The 18,345-nt window shown below is 36.5% G+C and overlaps 1 protein-coding gene across 1 annotated transcript; it reads right to left on the bottom strand.

The window, feature by feature from the left end:
• Positions 1 to 13,034: 13,034 nt before the first annotated feature.
• On the bottom strand, positions 13,035 to 16,645 carry LOC103491920 (U-box domain-containing protein 44-like). The gene is made up of 3 exons (XM_008452036.3): positions 15,767 to 16,645; positions 15,386 to 15,686; positions 13,035 to 14,885 (listed from the first exon to the last, which is right to left on the bottom strand). Exons 1-3 carry the CDS (start codon positions 16,496 to 16,498, stop codon positions 13,441 to 13,443), a joined length of 2,478 nt encoding a protein of 825 aa, XP_008450258.2. The 5' UTR covers positions 16,499 to 16,645; the 3' UTR covers positions 13,035 to 13,440.
• Between the last annotated feature and the right edge of the window lie 1,700 nt (positions 16,646 to 18,345).

The following is an 18,345-nucleotide window of genomic DNA, read 5'->3' as shown; positions in this document are numbered from 1 at the left end:
ACCCAACTTTTCCGGACTAAGCTGAGGTCACTACCAAATATCAAAACTCGACCATTCAACATAAAATTTAAAACGGACCAGATACGATTCATTAAAACATTATAAACCTTACAAAAGACAGTTTCGGGCCCTATTTTTAAATAATTCAAAAAAATCACAAAATAAAATGTCAAGTCACCAGTCCAAAATCACAGTCAAAATATTCTGACAAAATACATAGCGGAAGCGAAAGAAAATCAGACGCGTCCATATGGCCTTCACGCATCCTTCCTGCCTCTCGTCGGTCTGCCCCTCGCTGTGCCCCTACCTGAAAAGTTAAAGAAGAAAAAGGGTGAGTATAAACATACCCAGTAAGGGACCCACTACTGGGCCCGTTAGGGGACAACAGTTAACTTCCTATTCGGGGGTACCCTACATATCAGTCTAGTGCTCCCGAAGGATGCACATATCAGTCTAGTGCTCCCGAAGGATGCACATATCAGTCTAGTGCTCCCGAAGGATGCACATATCAGTCTAGTGCCCCCGAAGGATGCACATATCAGTCTAGTGCTCCCGAAGGACGCACATATCAGTCTAGTGCTCCCGAAGGACGCACATATCAGTCTAGTGCTCCCGAAGGACGCACATATCAGTCTAGTGCTCCCGAAGGATGCACATATCAGTCTTGTGCTCCCGAAGGATGCACATATCAGTCTAGTGCTCCCGAAGGATGCACATATCCGTAAGGCACACTACCCCATAGATGAAGCTAACCGTTACCCCTCAGTCCAAACTAAACTGTCTACATCAATCACATCCCAACGGCATTCATATCACAGTCTCGCCATAGGCTTTATCAGTCAGATAGTATAAGTTTAAACATCTACACCCTCCGTTGCTATATGCATTACCGATTCGCACACCAATAGGGAAAACCCTAGGTCCAATCGACTAACCAACCAAAACCGGACTCACGGTCCATCCCCGTCCAAATTCCATAAACCACATCCCGACCAGTGTCTTACTACATACTGAACCGTAACTTTAGGGTCCATCAACATAAATTCTCAATCCACAAATAGCAGTCACAGTATATTTTCATCAGACAAAATATAGTATCAGTACTTAACAGTCAACTTGCATACAGATATTCAGTACAGTCACTAACGTGTAATCCCCTGTGGATTACTACGGTTTTAGCCTGGACTCGGGGTCCAGTAGTAGGAAAACCCTTACTTGATACTCGGTTATGCCTCTCGATTGAATCCACGCTCAACAGATCAACCTAAACGAAAACACAACGGTTTTAGTTGATGACGTTAGTAGCAGTTGTTTTAAAAAGGTTATCCGTTGACTTACTCAAGGAAAGGAAGCTATCTCCAACCAGGTCTGCCGCGGAACCCGAGAACTTAAGCGTCAACTCTGTACTACCTTCAAGGGAGAAAAGTAGGGCCACATCTTAATCCAACATTCAAACTCGAATCGGACGAGGTAACATTAGGGAATTCATCAAAACAACCCTTACCGAAGACTCACCGTGAACCGAACTGGAGGAAGGAAGGCTTAGGTGGCTCGGCTCGGCTCGGCTCGGCTCGGCTCGGCTCGGCTCGGCTCGGCTCGGCTCGGCTTGGCTCGGCTCGGTTTGACTCGGCTTGGTTCTCGGCTCGGCTCGGTTCGGCTCGGCTTGGCTCGGCTCGGCTCGGCTCGGCTCGCGGCTCGGCTCACTCGGCTCGCGGCTCGGCTCGCGGCTCGCTCGGCTCGGCTCACGCGGCTCGCTACTTGAAACACGGGTCGGATTTGATTCGGGTTTTCGGGTCGGGTCGGCTTGAAAACGGGCAACCTCAACGACAACTTCGGGCGTTCGACGACGGGGATGTGTCGCGGCTGGGAGGAGTCCGACGACTGCTCTGTTTTCACGCGGCGGAGGATGACGGCTTGACGGCGGACCCAGTCGGACGATTTGAAACCGAGAGGAGCTCCGAAATGGTAGGGGCCGCGGCGGTCGGACAATGAAGCTGGAGAGTTGACGGTATAGACGGAGGCGAACGACCACCACGGAGACGGAGATGGAGATGTGCGCGAACGGAAGGGAAAAGAGAAAAGGAAAACGACGGCGGCGGCGATGTCGGAAGAAGAAGAAGGAGGAGGAGGAGGAGCGGCGCGGGGGAGAGAAACGAAAATGGATTGAGGGGGGTAGCCGCGCGTTTTTAGGGTTTGGTTTTTAAAAAAAAAAAGTTTATTATATATATATATATATAATTCTTAATAATTATATAACATTAATAATTTAAATTATATAATAATATATATATTAAATATAAATAATAATAATAATAATAAAGTAATAATAATAATATATTAATAATATTAATATTAAATAAATAACAATTTATTATATTTCTATAATATTAATTAATAATAATTATTATAATATTAATATTATAACAAATAAAATAAATATTAATAATAATAATATAATTAATATTATATTATTATTATATCAACTTGCACTTTACGTAAAACGAGGAAAATTTTACCTTAAATTTTCGGAGCGTTACAACTGAGTACTATGGTGCCAAAAGGAAAAGAAGTCCTAGAGGAGATGACCCACTCCAAGGGAACAATGAAGTAATCTCTTAGGAAGTTGGCGAGAAAAGTCTTCCCTCATGCCCAAATCAACTTTAGAAGCTTCCACGGGAAAAGACAAATTGAAAGAGACGGTGAGAGAAGATGCAGAAGAAGTTGAAGAGGATTATATCTTCAAGTTCATGGATCATTACATATATAAGGCAATGAAGAAAGGATTTGAAGATATAATCCAGTACCAGAATAATTTGCAAGAAATGCAACTACGAAGTAAAAAACAATTAGGCGATTTGGAACTCAAATGTGACAATGGAAGTGATAATAGTCATGCACAAGTAGATCGACTTAAGGGAGAAGTGACCGAGCTCAAAATATTTGACTAGTCATCCAGAAACTATCGTGATCCTAAAACTATTGTGCTCCCAAACACACGTAATTTAATGATCTCGTAGGAACCTGTTGGTGAACCCAAAGGGATACTTAAGACATCGCGCTGTAAGTGATCGCACTGGATCACTCATAAAACATGACATGACAGACTGGTGGTCCGATCAAACTCACACAGTTATAAATCTGTGAAAGGTGGTGATTTTGAAAGACACTCATATAGGTACGACCATAATAGCCAAAGTTAACAAAACACCACAATTCGTAGCATGTAGCACATCATCAACATCATAACATGGCATGAATATCAATCATACAGTCCTTAGTCATGTGATCAATGTATCATGTTTCATAACATATCAGTCATCAATATCAATCATCAATATCAGTCATTAATATCAGTCATCAACATCAGTCATAACATCATCACATTATGCATCTTAGCTACATCAATGCATTACAGATCATACATGCAAGCTCTTAATTTCGTTTTCGAGGTCTAGTAGTAGAATCTCTTAACTGAGAGATTAGCTTAAAATTTACACCCTAGTTTGATAGTCAAGAATTTTCCAAATAGACAAATCCTAAACATAAACGAAATTATATTAGTAAATTTGTCAACCAGTCATCCAAGTATTTATCTTAGGTCTCACTATAAGAAGTGGGGCCACTCCCGACACATAAAATCAATAGAAAACGTGTAAAATACGTCAGAAAATAAGTTTTCGATGCTGCAAGAGACGTTGGGAAGAGAGTTGAAAGAAATGTGTCGGGAGACAAATACCCAACACGTCACCAATACAGCGTCAGGAGAATATGTCTCCCGATGGTGGCATTTTCAACGTTGTTCATGCATTGGAAACAATCCATCCTCAATGTCTACATGTTCGGCGTCAGCCGTGCGTCGAAAATAACCATCCTTGATACAACATCGGGAACCATGTTCTTGATGCTTTCTTGGGTGCGTCGGAATATATGCCATATTCTTGACGTATGTGGTGCGTTGGGAAATATTTTAAACATATTTTTTTAATTTTTTTCAAAAATAGTTTTTATTCAATCATAATACTCGTATTCGTTTTCGATTCTAGTATGATTTATGCAATATTAAATTATAGAAAATTTACAATAAATTAGTAAACACCGATATAGAATATCAAATTGAACAAAAATTTAAATATGATTACAAAATCAAAAATAGTAAATGTTCCAAAAAAAAGGTACATAGGCATCTATACAAAATAACGTACATCTCCTAACGAGCCTCATATGCCATTCTACAATGTGGGACCTACAATGATACAAAAGTACCTAAGATTAGTACATATGCGTAGCATCACTGAACAATGTCATTTCAAGAACTTAAGAATAATGGAAACATATATACGTACCGCAATCTTAGGGATCATGTCATAGTCCTTGTTGTGCCCGTGTCATGTCTTCTTTGAGCTTCCACATTTGTTCCACTTGCGAAGCAAACATATCTTGGTTTTTTTCTGTTCTTAAATCGCTCGCTTAGCTTCATCAAGCTCAACTCATAATTCGAGCTCTACAATGGATTGCATCGAGGTCGTGGCAATGCTCGCACTGGCCATCTTGCGGGACTTGGACTTGAGTGCCCAACCCAGGCCTTTTGAGTAGCTCAATCGTCTACCTAACACATCCTCACATATCTCATCCCCTGAAAGTGGCTGAGAACCCTTTAGGGTAGGCTGGGACTGGAGCTCTAGCATTTGATTCTACAAAAAGTATAGAAATTAAGTTAGTAGGTCACAAATAAATTAAAGAGGACAAATAAGGGTAGAAGTATTGCTTGGATAACTTACGTACACATCCTTTACGACCTGCGATACAAAAGTCTCGTCCCGAACGTGTGTTTGTCGGAACAACTTCACACCATCGTCCAGCTCCCCTCTTTACTCAGAAAACTCGTGTTGTCATTGTATAAACGACTTCGACCCACTGCTATGATTGTAAGGCTACTTCTATCTAGCAATCTTGTTGGTCTGTGATTGCTCCTACATGAAAAAAATTATATTGTTCATTTCTAATACATATTAAAAGTTGAAAAAAGAACTAATCATTACAAAGTGTATCATTACTCACCTGAAATGCACGACTCATGTAATGATCATAGAGGTAGTGTCAATCCTCCATACGTCCCACTAATATGTGTGGTGGGTTGGCACGTGCCTCCTTAGGGTCGCTGTGCTTTTTGAAGTGCCTGTGACAGTCGCGCCTGAACTCTTTAAAGGTACTGAGCATTTGATGCTCAACGAACCTATTCATTGCTTGATCGTTGAAATCAAGCACGAAAAAATGCTATACATTACAAAAAACAACACATTAGCTTGGTTAGATTAAATATGTTTTAAATGAAAACAGAAATGTGTAATGGACGTACCTGTAGGTCGCCCTTGATGACCTCAATGTATTCTCTGCCTACCTAAGACAGCAAACTGAAAATATCTTTCTTACACATAAAATTATCGTCTGGCTGAAGCGAACAATGTGTGGCAAAATAGGCTTCTTCGTGTTAGAGACGATCGACATTGAAATCCTCCTACTTGCATGGATGTAACGCTCTAACTCCAGGAGTCGATACTGCACATGTCTCTTAGGAGTTGGAGTCGGAGATGGTTGAGCTGTACCTACTGAATAAATTAAAACATTTGTAAGTTAAAACATACCATTAGACTCACTCGAGTTGTCACCACCAATAACGACCCTCCGTAGGGTTATTTAGATTCTCAGCGAGCTCGAGGAACATAACATCTATCTCATCCGAGAATGACGACATAGTGCCTGTGGACATTAAAAACAAATATTCAATAAGCAAATACGAACACATAATCAGATTCCAAATATAAACTAAATAAATATATGGGTATGTGGTTCGTCATTATCATTTGTTGTCGCTTGTTCCGCTTTGATGCGACAATTGTTCATCTCCATTGTCTATGAAGTCGTTAGTGACATGATGCACAATGAGTCTTTCAACATTGTGGGATCAACATCAGTCCTGCACAGAGTGTCATCCTCAATGTGTTCATCCACTCGATGACCAACAATGATTTGAGTACATTCAGTTGTTCATTCTCAACATCGTCCACTTCGAGCATGTCCCATATACGCTTATTCTAGACCACTTGGACAACTTTCCAATTACTATAATTTTTTTGCTCATCTAAGTACTTGATGTGCCTACATCGCAAGAATTACCGATTCCTCGGCCAACTAAAAACGAGACGTGTTGATAGCTTTGTACTATAATTCCACATGTGTTCTTTGACGTTTTTTGACGTCTGTGTCATACCATCAATACTTAGATAGCCAAACACTTCTTTCCATCAGATATTGAATGTGCAATATTTTGTCCAAAAAACCATAGAAATTATTGTTGCCACTTCTACTTGCATTGTTTTTACCAATTACCATCACTCCACTGTTTTGTGTTGTGCACTAGGAATCATGTTTTGGCATGTGAAACTCAGTCCACCCACAATGCATCCATTATAACAACGAACGTCAAATGATGGTCCCATCACAATTGAGAAGAAGATTTTTAGTCTCACGCAATTCAATAACCTAAAATCCATGTGACAATGATTATATACATTCACATGCAAATATGTTAGTGCATACATGTCATACGTGCAAGCTATATACCTGATTTCGAAACCATTTAGGGAATCTCCATTGATGTTTTTTGTACACATCAGTAGCGTTTTTGAGCCTGTCAACGTATTAGCCTCAAATGTTTCTTGACGAGGATGATTATGAGTTTAATTTGTGTAACAACAATGTATAGCAAATACTGCACAACTATACCTAAGAAATACAAAGATAAGAAATGCTTACTTGCGATAACTCTGATATTTGATCTACATAATTGAGGATGTACCAATGGTAAGAAGTTTAAACTTTGATAACAAGTTTAATTTACGTTTCTCTTCCTGTGATAGAGTATGAAGACTTGACGTACCTAATGATCGTACTTTCTACTTGAGAATTTCAAGCATACCAATCACCTCATCCTCTGGAATGGTATCATCATTTTGCTCATCTCTAGCAAATCGAGTCTCAATACCACTTAGGTAACGAGAACAAATGGTTCTCGATTCATTCATTACATATGCTTCTACAATAGACCCCTTAGGACGTGGTTTGTTCCAAACATAATGTTCCAAAGTGCGTAAACTTCTGTCAATGGGATACATCCAATTCTATGAAACTGGACCAATAACTTTGGTTTAATATGGTAAGTAAATGACGAGGTGTATCATAACGCTAAATAAGGCAGGTGAAAATATTCTTTCTAACTTATAAAGTATGATTATGATATCTACTTGTAATTTGTCCAACTCATTTACTCATATGGTTCTGGCATATAAGTCACAAAAAAAATTACATAGTTCGATAATAGTAGTGTACACGTTTTATGATAAGAATGCTTTCTTATCTTCAGATCTTGTAGGTCCAACCGAGCATTCGTGGTATCCTTGATTTTCCTTCGATATTCAACAAGATACCAACCAAATTGTCACAAATATTCTTCTTGATATGCATTACGTCAAGTTTGTGACATAACAGTAGTCTTGACCAGTAAGAAAGTTCGAAAAAAATACTTCTCTTTGTCAAATTAAAAGCTCTCTTTCTTTTCTTATCCTTTACTGAAGGATGTTTACTCATAACTGGAAACTCCAACTAATCTAGCTTTTATAAGATTTCATGCCTATTCATCACCATTGGAGGAGCCCTAGGCTCTACCTTTCCATCATGTTGCCTCCTTTTACGCGACACGTGGTTCTCTGAAGGATAGTGTCGATGTCCCATGAAGGATATCCTACCTTGTATCCCAAAGGACGATTTATCACCCATGCATGATACCCCTTTGTACTCCACCCTGATAGGTCACCATACGTTGGAAAGTCATTAATCGTCCACAACAAGGTTGCATGTAGCTGAAAGAATTGACCTGTAAGAGAGTCATACGTATGCACCTCGAAATTCCATAACTCTTTTAGTTCCTCAATTAATGGTTGGAGATACACATCAATTTTTTTACTAAGAGAACTAAGATCAGGTATGAGTAATGACATGAAGAAATTTGTCTCTTTCATTCATTTACATGGTGACAAATTGTAAGGAAGCAACATAATAGGCCACATACTATACGAGGTACTCATATAACCAAATGGATTAAACTCATCTAAATCTAACTTCAAACGCACGTTTTGTGGATCAAAAGAAAAATCAAGAAATTCATAATCAAAGTGCTTCCATCCCTCTGCATTAGCTGGATGTCTCAACACATCATCTGTTTTAACACGTTTATCCATATGCCATCTCATGTCAGTGGACCCTTCATGCGAGACAAACAAGCGTCGTAATCTCGGGACCAAAGGAAAGTGGCACAATATCTTATACGAAAATTTTTTCCCTCTGTTATGATTAACCTTGTATCGAGTCTTGCTACATGTAGGACAATGATGCAAATCAGCAAACTCTTTCTAATACAATATACAATCGTACTTGCACGCGTGAATAGTCTCGTATCCCAAGCCCAAGTTATGAAGTTTTCGGTTGACTTCATAAAATGAACTAGAGATAGTACTCCTACACATTGAAAATGTTGCTCCTAAGAGTTCTAACAACATGTCGATGGACTTATTACTCCAACCGTTTAGAACCTTGACATGCATCAACTTAACTAAAAAATTCAAGGAGGAAAATTCAGACAACCGGTGTATAACTCATTATGTGCTTCATTCAATAAGTCCTGAAATATGTTTGTTATATCTTGTTCTATATCTACCCTAATATTCCTTGGCATTCATCCTTCAAACGACCTTCCTCTGTTTCCTCTTCCTGTTCAATTGAGGCTTGTAAATCATTCAGCATACCAAACATATCATCTTCTTCATGAAAGTGGCTACTACTAGTTCCTTCATCGAAAGAGTTACTACTAGTTCATTCATTAAAGTTTTCTGTACCTCTAAAGCTAACTGACTCTCCATGATACATCCATTTTGTGTAGTAAAAGAACTATTCCAATAGTAAGTAGATATCATTCCACACCCTCTAATGAGTTCTGATTTGAGTTCATACATCTCTTGCATGGACACCTTATTCGTCCATAGGCATCAAACGTCAAACTTGACAACTTCTAAAAATTAGGCCACTCCCTCTCTATACTCAAAGGAAAACTTATTCCTAAGTTTCATCCAACCCTTATCCATCGTTAAAGTCCCTAAAATATAAATAGGTTTGATTAGAAGTATATTCCTCCCCTCACATTTCTAAACTTACTCTCATGAATAAACAATCTCCCTAACTTTTCACTAACACCAACTTCAAACTACAAGGGCTACCATAACTGCAGGATAGCTAGCACAACCTAATTAACCACAAACAACTTCAATCTGCACATACTATCCATCTCTTCCAATAACGCTACCCTACTACCACATATTTAAAACCTCAGAAATACAAACAAATTCAAAACAAAAAAGGCTACCAGAAATGCAGGATAACCATCCCAAATCAACAACAAAGTTATTCAAAATTTAACTACTATGAAATAAAAAATTAAAATTAAACTAAAGGCTACCATAACTGCAAGATAGCCAAAACAAATATGAACACAAATTACAAAAAATTTAAAACAGTAATAACCCTTGCCCCCTTCAAAATTTAATCCTAAACTTCCTACCCCCTCCCTCCCCCCAATCTAATTCTCAACCCATCCTCTTCAAATATTCAATTAAACCTACCCCACCCCCTTGAAAAGTTAAATTCATCAATCCCTCTTCAAAATTCCAATTGAACTCTCTCCCAAAAATTTCCAATTCAATCCCCACCCCCTTCAAAATTTCAATTCAACCCCCCTGTAATTCTTAATTATTCCATGCCATTCAATTAATTCGAAACTCCCTTCCCCCTCAAAGTTTTAAATTTTCTACTCAAAATTTAAATTCTCCAACCCAATTTCTCAAATAACCCCCTTTAAATTTTTAACTCAGATTCCAAAACTAATTCAATATTCAATCTTAAACTAACTTAAAAATAAAACAAAACTATAAACTAACCAACCTAAACTAGTCTAACTTAAACTAACTTCACAACTAACAAGAAACAGTTTGAAACTTACCAAAAATGAAACAATGGAGGCATGGCAACGACGACGAGGTAGATGGCGACGAGGGCAAGGCACGACAGGCGCGGAAAATCGTTTCTTCTCTTCTCCTTCTTCTCCTCTCCTTCTCTTCGTATTTCATATCTGTCTTTCACAGAACTGAAACAAAATATATAGGGAAACTCCTGACGCACCACGAAGACGTTGAGAGATCCTACCTGTTCCCGACACCATTAGTGATTCATCGAGAATAGTTTAGAACATTCCCGACGAATCACTAATGGCATCAGGAACATATATAACCATTCCCTGCGCAATGCATGGGGCATTAGGAATTTTGCTCTGACATAATTAATGTTCAAGTTTTCTCGACACCATATGCAAGCCCTCAGGAACTGTCTTACCTATTTTCGAGTCTAGACGAGAATCGTTAGGAATAGGTGTCTCCATTCTCGATGCCATTTCTTGACATGTTCAAAACAATGTCAGGAATAGGCGTCTATCCCTACGTTCCTTCTTTCGTCTTCATTTTATGCGTCGGGAACCCCCTAATTTCTTATAATGTCTCCAACTTACCAAAAACTAAAGTTGAAACCAAATCAACCTTGAATGGGAAAAATTTCACAAATTAATCATCTTTCCAATTTGCCAATGACCTTCAAAGAACAATAATCCAAGTTTAAGAAAAATTCAGCTTAAATCCAAAATTAATTTACTTAGACTAAAAAATTGATATTTGATGGACATACCAAAATCCAATCCAATACTCACAAAAAGAAAACAAAACAAAACAAAACCACCAAAAATTGGCTCAAAGGTTATAAGTAAAGGGACTGCAACAGCTTGGCTCACATACAACTCGAGTTGGTTGAGAGATAGATTGGCTCAAACGTGGCAGTACAGCTTAGTGAAGGTGAAAATAGAGGTGTGTATGTCTCGAGTCTAGGGAGATCGGCTTGCGAAAGACGCAGGACATGAATGGTGGCTGCTCGATAATTTCTCAAACGGAGAAGAGAATGGCGCGGATGAAGTTTCACTAGAGAAGTGCAGCTTGCATAACAATCGAATGGCTTGAACGAAATAGACGGGCTTCATGATGGGGATTGAAGATGCAGATAGAGGAAACACTAATGTTTCGGCTTTATGGTGACAAACGAATAGAGAGATGGAGACAACGAGCGACTAATGGGCTAGGATGGTGTGCGCGTAGAAGAGTTGACAGTGAATGGAAGATGGGCAACAGTGGCTAGGGTTTCTAAGATGAAAAAAATGATGGAAATGGTTGCATGTTTCACGAGGGTCCTATTTAATATAATAATAATATTAATATTGATACTAAATATTATTACTATTTTCTTTTCCCTAATTATTTCCCTTTTCCTTTTCAAATTAATAAATCATCTTCTCTTTTTTAATTAATATCCCATTACATCTAACCTTTTTCTCATCCCAAAATATAATATATTTACTTAATTAATTATATTATCACCAATAATATAATTATTCTTAACCTTCAACAACTTAATTAATTATATATACACATATATACGTAATTACCAATAATTCTCTAAATTTCACAAATTTAATTAAACCATAACCCTCAGCTTAAATCAAATCTTTAATAACACCAAATTTCCAATTTCCATAATTTATTTATTTAATTAATTCTAATTTCCAAAAATCCAACCATTCTCAACAAAAATCTCAAATAACTCTCAATAGTTCCAACATAATTAAATTAAACCAAGATAATTAAATTTAAAATTGCCTTTATTTTTTTAGCATTACAAATTAAATTAGTTTATGTATTCTTTTTACAACGTATTGGTATTTTTGAGTTCCCAATTAAATTTGAGTTTAGGTTTCTAGTAATAAAGAAAACATACAAATATGAAAAATATTAAACAAGAATAAACCAACAAACCCTATTTTTCTTTAACACCCTCCTTCAAACTCCAAAATGGTCGAATCACGAACGACGTGAGTTTGCTAAAGAAAACGTCTCAATCTACTCAATAAGTATGGAATAAAATTAAAAACCAACAAAGAACCAAACATACAAATAACTTCTAGGCTAAAGACAAACCCACGAAGTACAAAACTAAAAGATTAGAAATATAGATCTTCATATAGAGATCCATAACAAAACCTACATGAATGAAATAAGAACTCCTAGGCAATAAGAAAGATCATGATAGAGATCTATAACAAAAGCCACCAAATTTGAATCGAAAACAAAACAAATATCCAAAGGATGAAACCGGAAAAGAATCAACTAAGTATTGAACCAAATCGAGCCAAACTGGTCTGATTAAACTGAACCGAGCAGGATTGATCAAACCAAACTAATTAAACTGAACCAAATTGAAAATAGACCAATTGGGCTGAGAAAACACTGAACCAACCAAAGTCAGCTGACCGAACCTGTTTGAAGGGACCCGACAATTTTTCTTTTCTTTTCTTTTCTGTTTTGTTTTTTGTTTTTGTTTTTGTTTTTTTGTTTTATTTTTTTTTTTTGCGCAAATTTGAAGACATTATGCCATGGATGACATATGGTAAACAAAAGAAAAACACGCGAAGCGGATGAGTGTAGATCGAGGAGCAACAAGAGATGGACTGGGTGATGCCGTCATTGGCATGGGTGTGTAACTGGCGTCGGATTTGGGAGGCTTACAGTGGAACAAAGAAGCCCATGGCAAGAACGAATCTGAACGTAGATCTGGGTGTGCTTTGCGGACCTAAAGGTTGCAAACACATATGTGCGTGCATACGGGACTTGACGCAAACGGACGTAGATGCTGTAACGGAGCTTGAGGAGACGGTTAGGCTGCGACGGTCCAATCGACGGACGATCTATTCGTACATCGATGCAAAAATCAATGCGTGGATCTGATTTGGGCAACGAGTCTACGTAGATTTGGTTTGTCTCTGTCGGCAATAGTTGTTGGTGGAGAATCTAAAATGTCTTTTATTTCTGAATTGAATAAGACAAATCCTAGAAACCTTGCTGATACCATGATAATTTTATACAATACATTGAATAAACCAAATGTATACAATATAATCTATTACATTGGTGAATAAATAGAGACCAAAATACTAATAAAGGAAACATACAAATATAAAAAATATTAAATAAGAATAAACCCTAATCTCCTTTTTAACACTTAATGTTAATCTTCTATGATTAGCCAATCTAAAACAACAAAAGTTCCATAAAGGGCTCTCTCTTTCAACTCTTTTAATTGCTTAAAAAATATAAAACTTGTAACATGTATGTAGTAATATGCATTCATATTTCAATGTTTATGGAAAAAAGTTATGATATATACCATATTGTTCAAACGTGCTCACAGGTACTGAGAATGTTGAAATTGAAATAGCTCAAGCCGTACTAATAGCTTCGCAATGGTTGATTTCAAACTCGAATCGCCTTTTTGGGATAAATCAACAAGTACTGACCAAGCAGTTTCTCCATATTTGACTCTGTGCTCCTCAATTCTGAATATTCTCTCCAATATCCACAATGCTTTTTGTTGAGAATCAATGTGGCCTGAACCTAAAACTTTTAAGATTGCTTGAACTCCAGACATCTTAACTACGTAGTTACTTCCATTGTCACAAATTTCATCTTCCAAAAGCGTGGTAAGGGCGCTAAGAACAGCTTCATCTACTTCGCTTTCTTTTCCTTCCAAAATTTCGATCATAGGACGGATTGCATCAGCCTTCACCAAACAAAATGTTCTTTTTATGAAGCATTGCCTTCCATGAACTTCACAAATTGAATCTTTTGAAGGAGGAACACATAACCACCTTGAAGTCCGTGACTTGCTAAGAGAGAGCGAGTTCTGTGACAATTGAGCTAGTGAAATTGCTGCTTTGCTCTGAGCAACGTGCGACTCGCTTGACAGCAACTTCACCAGTAATGGAATCACCCCTTGTTCTACTGAATGAAGTTGTAATTTCCTATCAAATGGATTCGTAAACCGTACCAATAAACCTGCTACACTTTCGGATGATAAAGATGCAAAAACATCTGATTTAGACGTGCTGGAATTCATGATCGAAATCAAAATGGGCACGAGATTTGCTTTTCTCAGCAAATCAGTAATTTTCTTTTGAGTTACAGGAACATTGCTCAGTATACCAACTGCAGAGACCCTTTCAGATTTGCAATCGGTAGAGGATATTATATTCAGAATTACACAGATGTGGCTCTCTTCTAGCTCTTCTGGTGCGTCTTTCGATAAAGTGTAAAGCAATTTCAAGGCACCACTCTTGACCTTAGCATTATCTTCCATCAAAAACGGAAAGAGAAGCTGGATTGCACCACTCTCCACCATCTTTTTTCTAACTTCAAGCGCACTGGGATTAGCAGCAATGTTATTGAGTGCTTGCAAGAGGTGATTCTGAATTATAGGACTTGATAAATTCAGAAGTGAGAGCATTTGGAGAGCCACATCGTAGTTCGTCAGGATTGATTCTGATTCAGAAATCTTTGCAAGAATTGCAGCTGCAGGCTCTCGTAGAGTCATAAGCACAGAGGTTACAGAGAATAGAAGTTGAAGCAGTGAAACGACAATCCCAGAACTAATCAATCGTTGGATATTTTCCTTCAAACCGGAGAGGCTTTGCAATGCGCTTAATGCCGATAATTTAGCTTCAAGCTTTTCAGTACGGAACATTTGGACAAGAGGTTCAATTACCCCTTCTTCTCCTAGTGAGGCTTTACTTTGTTCAGTGTGCTCCATCCTTGAAAGTCCCGTCGCCATAAGGATCTTATTCATGTCAGAACCTAAACACATGGAAACCATTTGACATTAAGAACTCATGAATTGCTTAATTTCAAAAGCATGAACATCATACTTCTTTCATGAGCTTGAAATCTAGATTTGCAGTTGAAGGGATATTAGAGGATGCTATAATGTCCCCATGTCTCCACATTTGTATGATAGTGTCTACTTTGAACCCAACTCTGGTGGTTTCTCATAAAGATAGTTTCCTTCACTTATATACTTACAATGGTCTCCTTATCTAGTCAATGGGAGAAACTTTGGTCTCACTCCCAACAATCCTAAAGAATTAAGCTATCAAATGATTTTAAGCTTTTCAACAACATGATTAGTAATGCAGAGATCTCGAACAGATTATAGACATGATATTAAGATAAAGCATTAGATCCTCTTAAATGAGCAACTAGAATTACTCTCAAGTGTCTAGTTCTCAAAGCATGTTCTGAACAAATAAACAAAATGTATACTGGTTAGAGTCTTTGCTTTTGTTCTCTCACTTTACCTTCTATCAAATGCTGCACCATTGGCTTAAAATAACCAGCCTCTGCCATATAAAGCACATTCTGGGTGTTCCCTGACAATACATTCAACAATTTTCTTGCATCATAGGAAGCAATTTGATCGTCCCCTTTCAGAATGGAAACTAACATAACAATACAACCCTGAATTCTGCCAAGCCGGCGCCGTACATTAACAAGATCACAGAGTTCCAATAACAGTCCCACAACTTCCCTCCTCTCCTCCTCATCCCCAGCCAAAGACTTGACCAATGTTGACAAAGATCCAACATCTGCCATCATTTCCTGCAAATTATTGTGTTTCAGTGGATCAAAAATAACGGTCTCAAAAAGGGTGCAATAGTCAGTTTCACTTATGGTTCTACCTTGTTTGCAGGATTGTTCCAAACAAGACACCTAAGTACTTGAATGATTATTGGTCGATTAATAAATTTGTTACAACCCAAACGATTGAGCAAAATTGAAACAATTCCCTCTTCATTTAGCCATCCATCATCAACATTTTTACTCTGTATCAACTCTTTCAACCCAACAACTGCACGCTTGAATTCATCGTCCTTTCCATACTTGAGATGCAGTGCAATATCACAAGCTTTAATGCTATTTCGTTCTTCTTCAATCTCCTCCACTCTCAAATCACATATGAACTCTGTGGTTCGACTTGAAGTTGAAGTTGGACTGCAATTCTCATCAAACTTCATTTTCATCAGTTCCTTGTGAAGCTCTCCAATCTTTGTTTTGAATTGCGTGGAGACCTCAACAGTAGCAAACAAAACAAGGCCCAAGGACCGACCAAGATCATGAGCAATAGATTCAACATGTTTCACTTTTTGGTTGTGGACTTTTATTGAACACTTGGCACGCTTTATCTCCTTCTCAAGAGATTCAACTGCTTTTCTGATTGTTGGGGTGTCCATGATCTTGTCACAGTCTCTCAAATCATTGAAAATTGGTGGGATTTTCTCCAAAACAAGAGCTAATTCAGTGAACATCTCTTTCTCTGTTTCTGAATTCTTGGATATGGAAGCTAGCTCATCTGTAGATGCTATAATTTCAGACACGACCTCTGAGAAAGTTCTGTTTTGCATCTCCTTCATCTCTAAACAGACAGATTGTGAACAAACAATGAACAAGAAAAAACAGAAATATATAGAAATTGTTAAGAGGGTCTGTGAGGAATTCAAAGTAACATGATTGAAAAAATGGGTTGGCAAGTTCTGAGCTGGTGTGATGAGATAATATAGAGAAAGAACTAGAAGACAATTACATTAAAGCCTAGAGAAAAACGACAAAGACTTGCTGTTATATAACTAACTGTAGACTTAAAACTTGGAATTGCAAAATGTCGTAATAGACATTAAACCCATATCTCACGTAATATATGTTTAGAAAGATGTATATAGGAATTTGAACGTTTGAGTCCACGCTTTTATGCTTAAAAAGGATTGTTCAGAGTTCAACATGAGACATTTGAATTTCAAAGTTCATGGTTTACTATATATGTCTTCACGAGTTAAATTACCTTAAATTTGACTATTATATTTCAATTATTTTAATTTTTTATATTTTATATTTTAAATATATGAATACTACGTAATTAAATAAACTTAATTTTAATATAGATCAAAGTAAGTATAACCCAACTAGTAATTAATATAACCTTTCATATTTGAAGTGAGAAATTTGTAAAATTATTGTACTAAAAAAAGAAATTTTTAATATGGTTTCGAAAATGATAAATGGATACTAAAAATAAAAAAAAATAAAAAAAAAGTAAAAAGGTGTATAGTGTCTAACTTAATTACTACTCAATTGGTTAAGATATAGAAAAATTGGTTTTAAGGTTTTTTTTTTTAATATTTTGTAAATAGTTTCCTATTTTGCTATCTATAAATTTTTTTTTTTTTTTTTTTTTAGTGATAAAATCAGATATATATCTACTTTATATCTATATTTAAATCTATTGCAACTATTGTATATAGAAAATCAAATTTGATATATATAAATAATTTATCTCATTTTGATATCTTTAAAAACATTACTAAAAAATATACTTGTTGAAATTATTGCATTGATTTAACATGAAAAAAGTATATATATATTTACTTTGATCATCGTTTAGAACTAATTAAATAGTGCTAAAATAGGTAAAATTGACTTGCTTAGAGGAGAGTGAGGAATTATTAATGGTTAAATTACTAAATATTGAATGAGTGGATATTTAAAATAAATAAATATATATATATATATATATATATATATATATATATATATATATATATGTATGTATGTATGTGTGATTTATAATTTGAATGGTATGTGTGATTTATAATTTGAATGGTAGAGGAAAATTTGTGTGTTATTTCGGAGTATTGGGAGGGAGGAATAAGGAAGGAGTGGCGGAGGGTTGTTCCCATATGCTGAATTGCTTTGCAAATTCTTTGCTTTTATTATAATCTTCTTTTTCCTTTCCTTACACGATGGAATGACAACGACTCATCGTTGACCAAGTCTTTTTATTATTATTTAAAACAAAAAAAAAAAAAAAAAAAAAAAACAAAACAAAACAAAGCACAACAAAACAAAAATATATCGTGAGCCTATATCGTTGTTTTTAGAGACTTTTTCTTTTGTTCTTTAAGAATTTTTTTGTTTGAATATAATTTCGGTTTGTTAAAGGAAAATTAGGTCCATGAATCATCAATATTTTCTATTATTATTTTTTTACTATTTTTTATTTATGAATTTTCTTGTAGTGATTTGTTTGAGTTCTATATATATTATTATGTAAAACATTAATATGTACCCAGGACTATTTTGATATATTTAATAGTATAGAAATTTAATATGGTACCAAAGCTTTAGAGTTTTTTTTTCTCATTTAATTTTAGCCGCCACTGCTGTCTTTAGCCTAGCTCAGCCTCTACCTCTATCGATTTGACTA

This window comes from Cucumis melo, chromosome 10, assembly GCF_025177605.1.
Source record: "Cucumis melo cultivar AY chromosome 10, USDA_Cmelo_AY_1.0, whole genome shotgun sequence".
Classification (NCBI taxonomy): Eukaryota; Viridiplantae; Streptophyta; class Magnoliopsida; order Cucurbitales; family Cucurbitaceae; genus Cucumis; species Cucumis melo.
The sequence above is the reverse complement of the archived record's forward strand: the minus strand, read 5'-3'. Positions and strand labels throughout refer to the sequence as shown.